Source organism: Plectropomus leopardus, chromosome 18, assembly GCF_008729295.1.
Source record: "Plectropomus leopardus isolate mb chromosome 18, YSFRI_Pleo_2.0, whole genome shotgun sequence".
Lineage (NCBI taxonomy): Eukaryota > Metazoa > Chordata > Actinopteri > Perciformes > Serranidae > Plectropomus > Plectropomus leopardus.
In genome coordinates, this window is record NC_056480.1 from 25,229,493 (window position 1) to 25,246,725 (window position 17,233).

Genomic DNA, 17,233 nt, shown 5'->3' on the forward strand with positions numbered 1-17,233 from the left:
GGGTTCAGATTCCAGAATACCTAGAAAATCTCCCTCTGTGCAGCTCTGCTTTTATTTTGTAATATCACTGGTGGTCCAGCTAAAGCATTTTATAACCCCACGGGATGCTTTCCAAGTGGATCCTAAAAAAAAAACAAAAAAAAAAAAAAACAGACGGTGAGGAGCTTGACCTATTTTCTCCAGGTTTGGGGTTGTTATAGCTCAGCTGAAGATGCTCAGGGAGAGAGTGTGAGTGGGGGGTGAAGCTGGGCTGAGAGCTGTGATAATAGTGTGGTCTCCTCTGCTGCCAGCGCAGATAGAGCTGGCTGTATGGTTGAGTTGGTATAGATTGAGCCACTCTCACCTCCGCTGCAGCAAAGCTCTCATCAGTGGTGTGTGTCACTGCTTCTCGGGCCTGTCTATTCACCTCTGTCCTGATATAACAGCTGAGGGCGGCTTGAGCTGCAATGTGAGCTTAGTGGGCTGCAGAGGAAAGCACCAACAAATATATGAAGAAAGATAAATAAAGAGCCAGTGCTAGGATTTATCTGTGGACAGTCACATGATAATGGTAATGCAGCAATGCAATGAGAAAACATAGTATCCACAAACAGAATTTGTCCTTTTCGCTTTGTTGTCCATTTTTACTTTTTTTAAGATTTTTTTTTAACTATTACGAGTCCTTCAGGATTTAATGCTCTGTTTTGCTATATCTGCCTGCCTCTCTACTGTGATATTCATATTGAAATCAGCATAATAAATTAATTTACAATATAATACGTGTGGATATGCAATTTAAAGAAGTTTAACCCTTCAAAGTCCTCACCAAGATAAAATAGCAAGGGACTATAGGGTACTATTGCATTGGAAATTACAACATTTGGAATTGGCCTTAATGGTACATTAGATAGCAGAACACCCAAACTGTTACTCTTCTGGTCACAAGAACAACTCCCAAACATATTTTGTCCCTAAATTTACAGTAATAACAATTCGTCAACCAACTAATTAACCAAATACAGTAGAGAAAGGGAAACAAAAGATGAAAATAGGAAGAAAAATAATAAGGCTATTAAACATTTTAGGGTTAGGAAATAAGAAGCAGTTGACTACTGCCAGTATCAAACAAGATTAGGAAAGAAACTGAAGGTAAAAATAGTAACTTAAAACAGGTCAAATTCACCCCGAAAACAATTGGAGGATTAATGTGGGTTACAAAATATTGAACATTTTCACAGCCCTCTCTAACCTGCCAAATTTGGTAGAGAGTGGCTAAATATAAGTGTGCTGGGTTGAAAAATACAAGAACGGGCCAAAGAAAATGCTACAGGAGGTTTTCTATCCATCCATCTATCTATCTATCTATCTATCTATCTATCTATCTATCTATCTATGCTTTTTAAAAAATGAATTTATGAATATATATTTTTGAATATTTATTTATTGAATTTAATTGTCTTTCAGGGAAAGAAAGGTGAAAGTGGACTGCCTGGTGTGGACGGCCTCCCTGGACCTCCTGTAAGAACAATTTCAATTTCTTAACTTCATGAATATAAACTGTAACATACCTGTTTAAAATGACTTCTCATTAATGTACGGCTCCTTTTAGTGCTTGTTTTTTTCACCTCAATGACCTCTCAAGGAGAACCGAGGGGAATTAATTTGGCATTTTAATTGTGTGGGTTTGCTCAGTGTTTGATGTGACTCACAAAGCACAGAATAACTGCTCTCTCAAAGGTGTCTTTACTGTGTGTTTTAATAGAGGGAAAATAAAAAGGCTAGATTAGTACCAACAGGTTATGTCAATTAATTTTGCAAACTGCTCCCTGGAGCAAAACAGAAATACACCTGTCTGCAAATGGCATTCAAGGCTGGCTGGGCTATAAATGGTGCTGTGGTGCCTCCCTCTAGTGGCTGCTCACTGGTACTAATGAACACTGGTTCTTAACCCTTTGAAACCTGAGCAAAATAGTCTATATTGATTAATGATTAGAATTGTTATAATTGTATTTATTTAAAATTATTTTCCCAAAAAAGGTAAAAAAATAAAAAGTATAAAAATCCAAACACACACACACACACACATAAAGTTAATCTTTTTTTTCTTTCTTTCTTAACTTTTTTTTTTTTTTGCTATTTTCAGCCAATTTTCCTTTCCACAAATCAAACCAATTTGCTCAGATTTCAAAGGGTTAAAAGAACATTTACCATCCTGCAAAAGCTCACATTACCCGCATATTTATGAGATGTTGATCAAGTGGCATACATTTTCATTGATATTTTTTTATGTTTATTTTGTAGGGTCCCCAGGGTCCACCTGGGCCGCCAGGGAACCAAGGACACACTGGACCCCCTGTAAGAGATGAGAGATAGACACAAACATTCTCAAATATGATGATTTATTTTTGGAAACAAATACCTGCTACAGAATAAATGACCTGTTCTCTCTTTTTAAAGGGTCTGCCTGGTGAAATAGGATTTTCAGGCAAACCTGGAGAGATGGGAAAGCCTGTGAGTCAGCTTTTTGTTCTTAAATTAAATCAACCGTTGTGTTCACACTTTGTTGTAATTTCTCTGCTCATGTCAGTAAATGTCAAACTTTTGTCATTCATCTCCAAAGGGTCTTCCTGGTAAAGACGGTCTGGACGGTCTTCCTGGAAATGACGGCACCATGGTCAGTACGACCTTTGCAATGACTTTTACTTTTTTTTGTTTTGCCTTCCGTGTTCACAGCGGTCACAATTTTTGTGACACAACATTTTAAAGGCTCCAGTGATGATGTGTATTGTGAAAGGGGTCGATTATAGTGACAAAATTGCACAGAATTACTATCCAAATCTGCAGTACCTCTCAGGTTTATGGAGCTTGTTTTGTGACTTTTAGCTCAGTGTTTTGGTTTCAGACCTTTTAAAAAAATGCAAAGGAAGATTTTTTCATTTTTAGTAGGGCCATTCTCGTCTAAACGCAGCCTAAATCATTTTTAAGCACTGGGGAGGGAAATATGTTTTATTTTGGCTCATGAGAAAGACATACTTTAAAGGGTTACATTTAACTTGTTTTAAATGCCCTCTGAACCGTAAAAGCCTGTTGGTGGATTTGAAAAGCATGTTTTTGTTCAGAAATCACCAAAATCATGTTATTTCTCAAAGCCAGCAACTGTTAAACGTCTTTTTGGTTATAGTGAACTATTTGTACTACCAGAGGAGGAAAGGAAAAATATCTGTAGCTTTGAGGAGGTTCAAGATTAAATTAAAAAAAGAAAATTGAAATCATGCCCCTGCCTGCCTACTCCTCTCATAAATAAACTACAGTCCCCTACAGTACTAAGTAGGTTGGAAAGACAACAGCAAAGCTAAAAGGATGGTGAATACTGGAGTTATGTTCTGCAGATTGCCAGAAACACAACTTTAAATAGATTTTAATGTTACTTTGTGCAGACTAGATGCACAAGTAAGCAAGCGTTTGCTAATATGTTAATTTTACAAGTTGTTGTTCACCTTGTTGAAGACCCCTGGTGGACAAAAAAAGATGAATACTGCTTTAGGTTTAACCACTGAGAGCACTGAAAGATTAGTGAGGCTATTGACTTCCAATGTCTACTTACTAAAATTGTAATTCTAACAACAGCTGGCTAAACAATATGTTTTGGAGAAACACGTGTTGTTCAAAACATGGACATTTATTAGACATAGTAAATTTCAGCTAAGTTTTTGTGGATTAGTCTTTACAGTATCTGTCTGACAGGCAGGTTTTTTTTTCAAAGTATGACATCTAAATGGAAATCTTGTGTCTGTAAAGGGGCCCAGGGGAGAGCGTGGGACAGATGGTTTTCCCGGCAAGCCTGGACCTAAGGTACCGTGACTGCGCTGTATACCTAGAAACACAACAGACATGGCTGAAGACATATGCAGCTTTTTAAGTTGCATGTGTGTTTCCATATGCAAATCTGACATTAACGTCCAGGTGAATCTTCTCCCCAGGGTGATGACGGGCCTCCCGGACCAAGAGGGCCTCCAGGAGAAAGAGTTAGTTCACAGCTGCTGATTTTTTGTGGTTTGGGATCTTTTGTAAGAAAATTAGTTTATCATGTTTTTTTTCCCCACAGGGAGAATCTGGTACACCTGGTCAACAAGGTGTTGCTGGAGAAAGAGGAGAAAGAGGTTTTCAGGTTGGTTTGACATTATTAAATTGTATAAAATCTACAGCCATGCATGGGGAGACGTCCTTTAAAGGTTCACTATATTATTTCGCAACAGAAATCATTTCTGGTTAAAGAAACTTGAGTAAAACCAACTGTTACTAGGCATAGCTCTTGACTTCCTACTTTCAGTTAACCCTTTGAACCCTGGAGCAACATCACTTTTCTTGTGCTCTTCTTTCAGTGGCCTTTAACAAGTATTTAAATCTTTGAACCCTGAGCACACTGATGCAATTTCTTTCAAAAACAAAATGCACTGAGCAACTTGGTGAGAAATATTTTACAAATTGCAAGAAATTAGTAGATTTAGAATATTATTTTTTTAAAAGCTAGAGAAAGACTATATTTTCAATTCTCATAATTATATATTTAAGATTATGTTGCAAAATAATTATCATTTTTAAAATTTCTGTTTTTTATTTTTTCAGGATGCAAAGGGTTAAAAAAGTACTTTTGATATTTGATTTTTGCTCTCTTTTGAGCTAGGGAAAACCCATATTTCTAATGATCGTAACTGCATATTTAAATATATGTTACAGAATAATTAGAATTTTTAAAAACTTTTTTCCAGATCATTTCCTTGTTTTTTGTCTGACTTTCTGGTTTTTTTTTTAATTTAAAAAGAAAAATTCTTGCTAAGATTTGGGTCATTTCTTTTGTTGATCTTTGCTTTCTTCCCATGTCTTTGATCTCAAGCCAATTTGTTCAGGTATCAAAGGGTTACAAAAGTTCATATTTGTGTATATTATACTGTAAATGGGGTTTGCGTTTATATAAATAATTCATATTTTGATTTTCGGCTCTCTTTTAGGGAGAAAGAGGACAGGATGGACCAACTGGGCCAAAAGGTGAAAAGGGCGACAAGGTAAATAAGAAATATGAAATCAGGGGCCTCATTTCTTAGTCTAAAATCCTATTTGAACTCAGTTTCGGGGAACATTTGGGATTTTTGGGAAATCATATCTTGTTTTACAATAGGAATTTAGCAATAACAGAACTGTCCTAACTTAAGGATTTCCCTGGTTGGGATGACATAGATGCAGTACTTGATTCAAAACTGTCAAAAATGGCAGGTCAAAGGTCAAAGGCTACGGTGACCTTGCTTCCGTCTTATTTTCTTGAACATGATTTCTCAATAATTGATGAAGATAAGATGAGATAGGATGTTTGAGATAGGACAAGACCTGGCAATGAGTTTAGGACTTCTGCTTCTGTAATTGAAATATGTTTTTTCCAGTCTTTGAAATTTAAGTTGAGATAGGCCAAGCAGTAAGTGCATTTTGCTGAAATGAGGCCCCTTTTTCAAATGCTCTATAAGGTAAAATTAAATATCAAGCATATTAAAAAACAAATGGAATCTCATGGTTGTATATCCCACCATGTTACTGTAGATACAGTGGTCTCCTGCAGCATTAGCTGTAATAAGGTCATTTGTATGCAGACAGTATGAACTTATTGTCTCTTCCTCAGGGTGAAGTGGGACCGAGGGGACAACCTGGTATTCCGGGAGATGTAAGTACAATATCTAGTGTGTATGTTAACACACCGTGCAGTCACAGCCCTGCAGTGTATGATATAACCATGATGGAGGGAATGGAGTCAATATGTGACTGAGTATTCAGTTACATTAATATCTCCTTTTTTTCTTCATAGGTGGCAAGTGTCATCCCTGAACCTGGTGAACCTGTGAGTACACTTTTACAAAAAATGTCATTATTCTTTGAAAAAAAAAAAAATATTGCAGACCACCTCTCTTATGGATTATTTTAATTTTGAAAATGGATAGGTTTTTTGTTTTTGTTTTGATACTTCAAAAGTTTCTATTTGGTTTTGTGTATGACAAACAAACTTAACTGGTTTAAATGTTAATTTTTCATCATTGTCTTCCATCCATTCAAGGGCGTAGCAATTATTTCAATACTGGGCAGACACACATGAAAAGGATTTTTTGGTGGTCTTCTGCAAGAAAAGTTTAAACATTGCACTTTATGTCTTTCTTTCTGGAGCCAATTTAAGACTTTTCTGTACTAAATTATCCTGTGATTTTGTCCCTCAAAAAGTTTTCTTGTGTTGCTTTAATGCCTTTTGCTTTTTCAAATAAACGTGCTAAATATTGAGGGTGACGTGTCCCCTGTATTCCCCCCAAAAACCTACCTGTTTCTCTTTCTTCTTTTTCATTGGTTTTTTTTCTTGCCTCTAGGGAAAACCTGGAGAGAAGGGAGAGAAGGGGGATCAAGGGAACCCAGGAGAGATTGTGAGTGTTTTCTCTCTATCTTTTGTCTTCCTTTTCTTGATTGAACAAAACTAACTCCTGGCAACACGCAGAGGGGTCCACTAGATGTCAGTAGAGATCCAGTGTGGTGATAGTGAATCAGTGCTGCTACAATACGGTAGCTCAGGGGCCATCTTTAACGGGGTTAAGTAAATTAAACTGTAAGAGACAGTAATGCACTGGCCTGATTCTCTATTTATTGCAGTTAATATTCACTGTATTGGACCAGAATATGCGTAACTCATTGCTATATTTAAACTGAAAAAGCCTGGGAAGCATAAAAATCTTTATCTACAAAAATATATTAAGTACAATAATTTAAAACACTGCTAGTATCTATTTATCTTTATCTTGGATGTTCCTAGACATTGTATGAAGGTGATGGTACTGAGTTGGCGACAATTTCGTGACAGAATGCAATAATTTTTCATGCATGCATGTTGTTATTATCTACAACCTTCATTGCACAATCCATATTAATTTCACATCATAGTTTCAGCAGAAATGTGACAAAAAGAATGTATGAAAATGAAATGTAATCTACATTCAGCTGGCCACCCACACTGTTAGGGTTTGATATTTACTGAATTTAGGTTGTGATGTTAGGTGACCAAATTTCAGTGTCAATGTCTAATGTTCACGTTAAATTATCATAGAATGTTCATGACAGATGATGTTGATATTTTGTTCATTTTAACCTTTTGGAACTGCAGCAAATCAGCTGGATTTCTCACAAAAAAGGAAAAAAGACAATGAGTAACTGAGCAAGAAATAAGTAAAAATCCCAAAGAAAATGACCTGTAATTAGCAGAAAATAAGAAAAGAAAAGTAAAAGAAAATACAGGATATAACCTAAAAACAGTGATATAATAATAATATTAATGATAATGATTGATTATTTTCTAATGATTGTCTCTTTTTTTCACAGCTAATTTTCAAGTATTTTTTTCATCACCATTCGCATTTTTTTTTAACAAGTTTTGGGACATTTCATGCCAAGTTGCTGAGTATGTCATATTCATGAATGGTGACAGCTGGTTTGGCACTGTTTAAATATATGTGCCTTTTCTTGAAGGGTCAAAGAGGGTTACCTGGTGAACAAGGCTTTAAGGGACCACCTGGACCAGCGGTAAGATGCTCGTCATCCCGTATCTCCCAGTCAGTACTGTCCAGAGATTTTAGGTGTGTTATGTCTAATTTGCCATTTTTGTTTAAGGGACCAAAAGGTGACACTGGACTAACGGGAGAGACAGGACGTGTTGGAGACCCTGTAAGTTGTCTTATAAAATGACAATAAGAGCTGTCAAACAATTAATTTTTTAAAATCTGAATTACTTGTAGAAAATCAATAGTTAATCATGATTAATCACGTTTTTTTGAATCATGTTTACTATTTCTTTAGTTTTCATTTCAACAGTGAAAAAAGCATATCCGCAATGTGCGGATGTGCCTTTTTCCACTGTTGATAATGACTCAGCTTCAGCACTTCAGTCTAAGTCAAAATACTGTGTGAGCAGTGTTTTTCCAAGATTGCTGTGCATTTCAAAACAGGTATGTCCATACTGACAAGATAAAGCAATTCTCACCAGATTTTCTTGATTAGGAATCAAATGACAGCAAAAAATACACGGGAATAGCATGAAGTGTCTGTGAAGGAGAGACTCGTAAACCCATAGAACCAGTTTTTGTTCTGATATTTTGAGCTCACAGGTTAAGAGACCCCTGTGAAATGGCCATGCTTTTTCCTATAGCCAAAATTTAGCCTAATTTTGGAGCATTATTTAGCCCCTTTCCTGAGAAGGTAGCATGGCATGATTAAATGGTAGCATTGAGTTCCTTGACGCCTCTAGTTTCATATGATAGTTTCCACTACATCTTCTAAAATACAGGAATGGTGGCAGGCGATTAACGCTTAATTTTAAAAATAACATGTTTTGTACAGACCATAATCACGCCATGAATAATGCCCTAAAGCTGACAGCTGTCAGTGTAATACACATTTTACACCAAATGGGTAGATGTAATGAACTATAAGGGCTTATGTGTTTCTCCTAGGGTCCACCTGGCATAGCTGGCCCTCAGGGTCTTCGTGGATTACCAGGAAATGTGGTAGGTCTTTTCAAAACCTTTATTATTTTGTCAATGATGCCTGCTTTCTGTCTCTCTTGAACTGATCAACAGCCAGTGCTATCAGATCAATTCAGTCCGGAACTACCAGCTGTCTGTCTTCTAGGGTATACCAGGGACCATTGGGCCTCCCGGTCCAGCTGGACAGAGAGGAGAAAAGGTCAGTCATCTATTTTTAAATATGTACATATGGTTGGATGTTATTTTCAAAGTTTTCCGACTATGTCCAGCCTGGGTTTGGCAATGAAAGGAGAAAATAAGTCTGCAGAGAAGAGAAGAGCGACCTTGTGTGTCCTCCATTATTGTATCAACAGAGAAGTCTCTGAATGCATTTCAATCCCTGCAGCAGCAGCAGCAGCAGCAGACACACGTAGCTGTGGAGTCTCACAATTCAGCAATGCAGAACATTTCCTACCATCTCTCATGGCTTTTTCATTCTCTTTGTTCTCTTAGATTTTTCTTTGGCTTTTTCAACAAGTTACTGCTGGGACATTTGATTCTTTTCCCACCACGCCATTACTGTTTACTCACCTTATTTATAGGACAACTCGACTGATATCAGAGGATGAAGTTCTTTCTTTATTGTGAAATTTATTTTAGGGCGAACAAGGTAAACCAGGACAAGCAGGTCCCTCAGGCCCACCCGGAGATCCCGGTCTGACTGGACCCCCTGGCCCACCAGGAAAGGGGAAAGAGGGACAAAATGTAAGACACATATCTTTTCTATCAAATTGTATTTACAATTTGTATTGTATTTACAAATTGTATTTACAATTTGAGTACACTTCAAACATACTGTTTTTTGAGAATATTGTTTGCTATATTAAAGGGTCTGTCTGCAACTTTTTTCGTATTTTGCCAATGGAAACTCTCACTCCAGCCTTGCAGTGGCATAGGCTACAGAGCTAACTAACTGATTAGAGGCAGTGATAGACCAATAACTCCTGAGAGGTAAAATGACTGTTTTTGTTAAAGGGGTCTGGTGGTTGTTGACAGGGTGGTAGCAAAATGCAGTTTTAGTAGACACTGTATTTAGATTATTTTTACTGCTTTACCTTCCTGTCAGACAGCACTTTACGTCTGCACAAAGGAAGCTGCTGGTCCACAGCTGCCTAATTTCGTTTAGTTTTGTTTGTGTTGTCGTGTGACTTTTGGAACCAAACTATGGCGTACATGGGTTTATGTAGGTTTATATAAGTTTTTATGTAGCATGATCATAAAACAGAAACCTGCAGAGGCCACAGGGGGAAAAGGTTCTTTGAATCATATTTTGACAAAAAAACATAAGATTTGAATGTTCTGATTCAAATACATACATAAGGAACACAACTAAGAAACTATAGAATGACGTAAAATCCTCAAAAAATAATGGAGTCATCCAATAATTAAATTTTTGGTCACATTTTTGGTAAATTTTGCCCTGTGGTGTTTTTTACGACCATCAGATTTAAAGAATAGGTGACACAGATGTTTATATGCTGTTTCCCATTATTCACATTGTCACTAGGTGGGTTTCCATTACAGATTTGCACAAAACTTATATTTTTAAAAAAAAGCAATATTTTTAAAAATGTCAATTAAACACAATTGCAATATGACTGCGTTTCCACTGAGTGAGTTGTCTGCGACTTCTCCGCATGTGATATCATTCCAAGACACACGGTGGGGGATATTCAAAACAATAGCAGTTTATTTCTATTGCAGCCACCGCACCAGCCATCATTATTTCCATCGTGTTATCCATACCTGTTTTTAAACTGGCTATCTGTGCATAAAAGCGAAAAAAGTGTTTTCAAAATGGTTTTTGGCTTTTTGGAATCTCTTGAAATACCACCTCATGTGAGTGTAAAGACTCTTTTTTGATAGATGGGAGTTGTTTTTTTTGTTTTGTTTTGTTTTTTTGTTTTTGACTGGTTTCCATAAGGCGTATTTTATAATTGTAAATTGAATTTGCGCAATTTGAGGGTTAATGGAAACACACCTACTCTTGGGTTTTGGTCAACCAGAACCAAAAAAGTTTTTTTTCCCATGCGAAAAAGCCGATGTACCCTATACTGTTACATTTAGCACCTTTATTTCTTAGAGTGTATACTCCATGGTCTTATAGCTGCAATATTCAATCAATCAATTCTCGATATCTTGTGCATCATTTTGTTAACATATTCCAGTATTTAGTATCTTTGGAAGCTGTGATATCTCAACTAAACTTTGAAATAAAGTCCTGTAAGTTTGTACAGACAGGTCCACCAGCATGTCAGAGGTAAACTTCAAAATTAAATTTCCAACTAATGCAGTGCTGTGTATGTTTATAAGTCAGTGAAACAGTATTTTGATAAAAAAAAAACCTGGCATGTTCATCAGTTCTCTTTGTATTCCACACGTGTTCTCCTTGTAAACATCTCCCAGCCTGTGATACATGTTGCACTACAGCACAATCTGAGCGCCTATACGGCAGGAAACCGAGCCTGAGTCTGCACATTTTGTGCTGCAGCTCAACATGTTTCCTCATCATTTTTCACCCCAGACATGTGGCCGTCCTGCTGACGAGGCAGCAGCAAACAGGAAAAACATTGTTAAGACATATCACATTAAAGCAACACAGGAGTGCAGCAGATTTTGGCTCGCAGCAGTTCAGTTTTTTTAAAAGTTTTTTTTTAGACAGCAGCAAACAGGAAAAACATTGTTAAGACATATCACATTAAAGCAACACAGGAGTGCAGCAGATTTTGGCTCGCAGCAGTTCAGTTTTTTTTTACAGCAGCCAGGTGCGGCCCCGGGGCCTCGCCGGCTGCACACAAACAGCAGCTCAGACACACTTTCAGCTCTGAGTTTTTGATTCAAAAGAAGCTAAATTCTAGTGTTTGAGAGTTTGAGCAGTTTAAAGTTTTTTTTTACAGCAGCCAGGTGCGGCCCCGGGGCCTCGCCGGCTGCACACAAACAGCAGCTCAGACACACTTTCAGCTCTGAGTTTTTGATTCAAAAGAAGCTAAATTCTAGTGTTTGAGAGTTTGAGCAGTTTGATTAATGTCATTTGTGATATTACAGGGGGAGCCAGGACCACAGGGAATTCAAGGACCCCCAGGGCCAAAGGTAATGTCTTTTTAGAAGTGTGTGTGTGTGTGTGTGTGTGTGTGTGTGTGTATGTGAGCTTTGTAGGTTGCCTGAGGTGTGTTTTTTATCATGCACAGGTGCTCTTTTGTTGATGTGAAAAACTTTTTTTTTTTCTTCTGGCACGGATGAGAAAAACAATTCATTTTTGTTGAAAGCAGCAAAAGCAATTTCTATGTCCACTGCACTGTGACTGTTGCTCTGATTATGAGTGTGACGAGCGTGATGTCGGGATGGGGGCACAGACTGCGAGAGGCTGGATGGACAGGGACATTTGCTGGATTTATGGTGTCAAATCGCTCACCCTCATCACCGACACGTTTTCTCTTCTGAGTACCAAAATGTCAACTGCTGATTGTTTTTTTCTCTCCCTTTTTCATCACAAATTAAAAACAGGGTGGTATTTCTGGGATCAGCAGGCATCGCTGAATGGGACACTTTCTGTGCCAAGCAGGACTCTTAGCCAAACATTAAGGCACATTATCTAAGGGTGGTGAACTAAACTTTTTTTTTTTCTCCTAGGGCCAACCTGGGTCACGGGGAGAACCAGGGTTACCAGGGGACAGGGGCACACCAGGAGAAGGCAAAGTGGGACCATCGGTATGAGCATCAGTGCCATCCAGTGTTGTACTTTTATCCTCCTGTGCATTTATTTATACATTTTGAAACATGCATTGTTTGTTTTTTTTCCGTGTAGGGCTCTCCAGGAAAAGATGGGGAACCTGGACCTGCTGTAAATATTTTTTAAGTCTCATACTGCATATTTAAATGTCTATAAACTGTGTTCCTCGAATATCTGTATTTATGTGGATTCCAGGGCTTGAGGGGTCTACCAGGAGTTGCCGGTCCTCAGGGCCCAGCAGGACATAATGTGAGTCCAAAACTAAACTACTACTACTACTACTACTAAAAACAACAACAACAACAACAACAACAACAACAACAATAATAATAATAATAATAATAATAATAATAATAATAATAATAATAATAATGAATAAAATAAATATGTCAGGGATGATAACAATTGATCAATTAATTGGTTGTTAAGAATTTAATCAAACATCTAAAATTTGATTGTCGATGTGCAATGAAATGCTGCCAAAGTATATGCAATATGTTGCTTTTAGCTTTGACCTAGGAAAAAATGCATTTGTTATTGCTTGAAATAAATTACGTTAAAAAATCATTAAATAATTATAATAAAATAATTAATCAATCGTTAATATGACTGATTAATAATTATTAATCGATTAATAAGAGCGCCTACAATTTGCAACCTTAGAATATATAAGTAATTTGATTTGCTGTGACTTTCTCATTACAATGTTGCTATTATCCATGCCACGATGTTACATCCTTAATATGAAGTTCCGTTATTAAGTTAGAGAGGTTAGGTTTTGGCACCTAAAGTCACTGTGGTTATGTTTTGGAAAAGAAACATGGCGAGGACCTTATGACTCAAAGTTCACACGATTTCAATCATGCGTCTCTGTTGGAAAAGAGACACATTGCCACCTTAGAAATATGCCTGTGGTCAAAGGAGAACTGACATTAAAAACAAAAAATAAAAAAGTCAAATTTGCTATGTATGAAATTGCCATTTAAAAAAAAATGAATCAAATCAAAGTTTTTTATTTATTTATTTTTTTACATACACAGCTCTTTACATACAATTATGCAGTCCAAAATGCTTCTCAGAGCAGGATTACAATAGCATAGAAAAGGTATATAGCAATGACAACAATAAAATGTTTATAATAAATAAGAGAACAAATAAACACAATATGTGCTTATTTTATATGAACTATGAATAAATGGGAAGAAAAAAAACATGCAATGACTAATTCTGAATTTTCTTTGGTGTTTTTTTGTCATTAACATATGATGATTTCTGAGTAATTTGTATGCTGGCGTTATTCAATAACACAATAATATTATACTGTCTGTTTTGCACTTTAATAATCCCCACTTCAATAATCCCCTATTATCCATTTAAGGAGCTGAAGAGCAGCCAATCACATAACAAGATCTAATATGCATGCTTCAATTGAAAAACTGCACTTTTTTTTTTTTTTTTACAGTTTTTATTTATTTATTTATTTTTCTACTATATAATTTCATGGTTTTATCATTCATTATGTTTTTATTTATTCATATGATTATTTATTTCTCACTGTCTCATTTATGTATTTGACATGGAACACTGTGGGATTTCATAATCCACAATTTATTAAAAATGTTTTTTTTTCTCCTTGCTCCAAATGCAGGGTTTACCAGGACGGCCGGGAGATAAGGGAGCACCAGGAGAGCCTGTGAGTACAGAAAGTGTCAGGGAACAACCTGTGCTGTCTGAGGAACTGGTTGCACTGAATGTTCTCTCCCTAAATGCTCATTTAACCTCTATATTTCACTTTATATTCAATGTGTCCTCTGAATAGTGTATAAAGAATGATCATGTATAAATCACACACTAAGTTTCTTCACATGCACAATTTACGCAGTAGTTTTTAGACTGATCACTGAACTACTTAAAGGAGAACTACCAGAGGGCGATTTGTTAACTTTTAACATTGGGGACTACAGACAACCCTCCTCTTGGGTCTATTTTATTTTTTCTTTGTGTGCCCTCCAACAGCGAGAAACTCTGTGTATAAAATAATTACACTCTGTTAAGAAATTATCATCTCAGTTAACCCTTTGAAACCTGAGTGAACTGGCTTGATTTCCTTCAAAAACATGGAAAGAAGGCAATGCAAAAGGCAAAAAATAGCAAGAACTTAGTAAAAAGGTTACAAGAAAATGACCTGAAATTAGCAACAAGGAAAATAAAAAAGTAAAAGAACAAAAACTTTATTTTAGCTGAATTTAGGGAATTAGTGCCATATTAAATTATTTGTTTTCTGTGCATTACATGGTTGATGACCTACAAGCTTTATTAGACACTAAATCCAGGTGGACCAAAAAAAATCCTGAAAGTGGTGTTCATTTTTGAAGAATATCTTTCTGAACAAAACGTGGAAGCATCATAAACGTTTGTTTACCACAGAGCTTATTTTCTGCAATGATCCAAAATCCAGTGGAAAAATCCTGTAGGCTTTTCGAAGAGGGAACCATGGCAACTTTGGCTGTAGTTGGCCTACAGAAGAACCTGATCCGAAACAGAGAGTTTATAGAATAAAGCTCATTTGGGTACAAAAAAGAAAATAATTTTGTGGGTCCAAAAAATCAGGGTCATAAATGAAATAAAAATAAATATAAAAAAAGATTTAAAAAAAATCCAAAAGGTATGCTCTTTTGGTCAGGTCAGGTTTTTTTTTTTTTTTTTTTTAATATTTTGAAAATTTATATCTACTTAAGAGAAATCTTTATCTCACAGTATAGTGAGGCATACTGAACAGAGAGCCCCTTACATATCTTACATTCTCCAACTGACAATTTCTTTTATTTCCCATCTCCTTTAGGGAAAGGCAGCAGACCTCTCTGAGCTGAATCTGAAGGTAAGTAGCATCTCCCTCAGTCTTTAAAGAGAAATGACTTTTTGTTTGGATCCTGAGCGTAATCACTTAATCAAATATATCCATCTTTCAGGATGTTTGCTCAGATTGTCCTGCAGGTCCACCAGGACCACCCGGCCTCCCAGGAGTCCCAGGGGATAAAGGACACACTGGACCACCGGGGAAAAATGGTCAAGATGGTTACCAAGTAGGACACAGCCATTAATTTCCAACCTTAACCTCCTTTCTCCTGTGATGTAAAGACCATAATCTGTACAGGAGAGTTATAAAGTGTGTGTCTCCAGCATATTAGCTCTCAGTGAGCAAGAGGTCCGAGCTGCACCTTTGTCATCATCAGTCTCAGTGGGCGTGACGGATGGAGAGTGCTCTGTGTGCATCATTAGCCGGGCCTCCTCTGGGGGCAGCAGTGAGCGATTAGGACCTCGGTGCTCGGCAATGTCAGAGACTGATGCTCTGCCGTGTCATTACAGGGACCCCCGGGAACAGCTGGAGTTCCAGGGCCCCCTGGAGCCGACGGAGCAAAGGCAAGTTTGCACACTAACTGCACCCTTATTGCTCCCAAAAGGCCAAACGCTAATTAGTTACTTTTGTCAACATTTTTGTGCCTCCGTGCTGGCGATAGCTGGGGCCCGGGGCATTATGTTTTCAGGTCTCCCATCCATACTTTCATCTCTGCCTTTCTTGTGAATGTGATATTTCAGCAACGCCTCAAGGGAACTTCTTGAAATTTGACACAATTGTCCACTTGGATGCAGGATTGAACTCACTAGATTTTGGTGGTCATAGGTTAAAGTTCACGGTCAATGTGACCCCGTGTGTCTCATTCTTGTGAACAGGATATCTCAACAATGCCTTGAGGGAATTTCTGCAAATTTGGCATAAACGTCCACTTGAACTCAAGAATGAACTAATTTGAATTTGGCGGTCAAAGGTCATGGTCACTGTGACTTCACAGAACATGTTTTTGGCCATAATTTGTGAATGTGTATGGTAATTTTGACAAAATTTCACACTTGTGTCTAATAGGATATAATGAAGTGATAGCATTTTTTATCCAAAAGGTCAGAGGTCAACTTCACTGTGATATGATAATGTAAACTCTAAGTTCGACTTGACTGAGGCATACAACTGCTAGGCGTTAATTCAAAACACCCTAAAAATGTGTCACATCATGTTTTCAAAACATAATAATTGCTACATTCTCCATCTTTGTAATATTTTGAGCATTTTGAGGTCATATTTTCCTATTATAAAAAGTTTCTTAGATTAATTCTTTTCTCTTGAAATGTTAAACTTCATATGGTCTTTTTTTTCTCTTTTTTACCATAGGGTATAAAGGGTGATCGAGGACCCCCTGGAGGCCCTGGCGACAAAGGAGACAAGGTATATTTGCTGGTTATGAGTCATGAATCTCACACTTATCTGTTGCTTCACCTCACTTTACTAGATTTAAAAGCACTCATTAAAATATTGCCCGATATGGATCACATTATTATTTTTCTAATCACCTTTTTCTGCATTAATAGGGCCACCCTGGACCCCCTGGTCATCCCGGTGCTGCTGGTTTAGTGGGTTCACCTGTAAGTTACTGCTCCTTCTTCTTGAAATGGTCTAAAGCTTTTTGCAAACAGCACAATTTGTTTGGTCTCACACCCACACTTTCTATTTCCGTTGACCTCCACTGACACTGTCTCTTTCCTCTTCAGGGTAACGATGGACAGCCTGGCCCCGTTGGCCCCCCAGGACCCCCTGGAGAAAAGGTCAGGCTGCACTCCATGTACTTTTCCCCTCAGAAAACGTATTACCCATGTGTCATTATTGTACAAACCTCTTCCCGGCATGTAGGTCAGCCAGCCCTGTGTGGTAATAGGGGCCATTAATCATTTCTTTTTCTTTGGTGACGCTGACCTGTTTGTGTTTGTTTGTTTTCACCAGGGCAAAGAAGGTCTCAAAGGAATCCAAGGACCACCGGGTCTTCCTGGCTTGATCGTAAGAGAAATGATTTGATGTGCAGCATCATGAATGTACATG

The 17,233-nt window shown here is 37.4% G+C and overlaps 1 protein-coding gene across 3 annotated transcripts in view; it reads left to right on the forward strand.

The window, feature by feature from the left end:
• The window catches only part of col22a1 (collagen, type XXII, alpha 1), a 71,853-nt gene that overhangs the window by 40,172 nt on the left and 14,448 nt on the right, over positions 1-17,233 (forward strand). For all 3 annotated transcript variants that reach the window (XM_042506667.1, XM_042506669.1, XM_042506668.1), the window contains 28 exons: positions 1,444-1,497; positions 2,281-2,334; positions 2,437-2,490; positions 2,600-2,653; positions 3,778-3,831; positions 3,960-4,004; positions 4,085-4,147; positions 4,989-5,042; positions 5,648-5,689; positions 5,831-5,863; positions 6,378-6,431; positions 7,525-7,578; positions 7,666-7,719; positions 8,505-8,558; positions 8,683-8,736; positions 9,177-9,281; positions 11,622-11,666; positions 12,207-12,284; positions 12,382-12,417; positions 12,502-12,555; positions 13,955-13,999; positions 15,149-15,184; positions 15,276-15,389; positions 15,673-15,726; positions 16,532-16,585; positions 16,729-16,782; positions 16,909-16,962; positions 17,138-17,191. In XM_042506667.1, the coding sequence (XP_042362601.1) occupies positions 1,444-1,497; positions 2,281-2,334; positions 2,437-2,490; positions 2,600-2,653; positions 3,778-3,831; positions 3,960-4,004; positions 4,085-4,147; positions 4,989-5,042; positions 5,648-5,689; positions 5,831-5,863; positions 6,378-6,431; positions 7,525-7,578; positions 7,666-7,719; positions 8,505-8,558; positions 8,683-8,736; positions 9,177-9,281; positions 11,622-11,666; positions 12,207-12,284; positions 12,382-12,417; positions 12,502-12,555; positions 13,955-13,999; positions 15,149-15,184; positions 15,276-15,389; positions 15,673-15,726; positions 16,532-16,585; positions 16,729-16,782; positions 16,909-16,962; positions 17,138-17,191 (1,560 nt within the window). The remainder of the gene's footprint in view (positions 1-1,443; positions 1,498-2,280; positions 2,335-2,436; positions 2,491-2,599; positions 2,654-3,777; positions 3,832-3,959; positions 4,005-4,084; positions 4,148-4,988; positions 5,043-5,647; positions 5,690-5,830; positions 5,864-6,377; positions 6,432-7,524; positions 7,579-7,665; positions 7,720-8,504; positions 8,559-8,682; positions 8,737-9,176; positions 9,282-11,621; positions 11,667-12,206; positions 12,285-12,381; positions 12,418-12,501; positions 12,556-13,954; positions 14,000-15,148; positions 15,185-15,275; positions 15,390-15,672; positions 15,727-16,531; positions 16,586-16,728; positions 16,783-16,908; positions 16,963-17,137; positions 17,192-17,233) is intronic.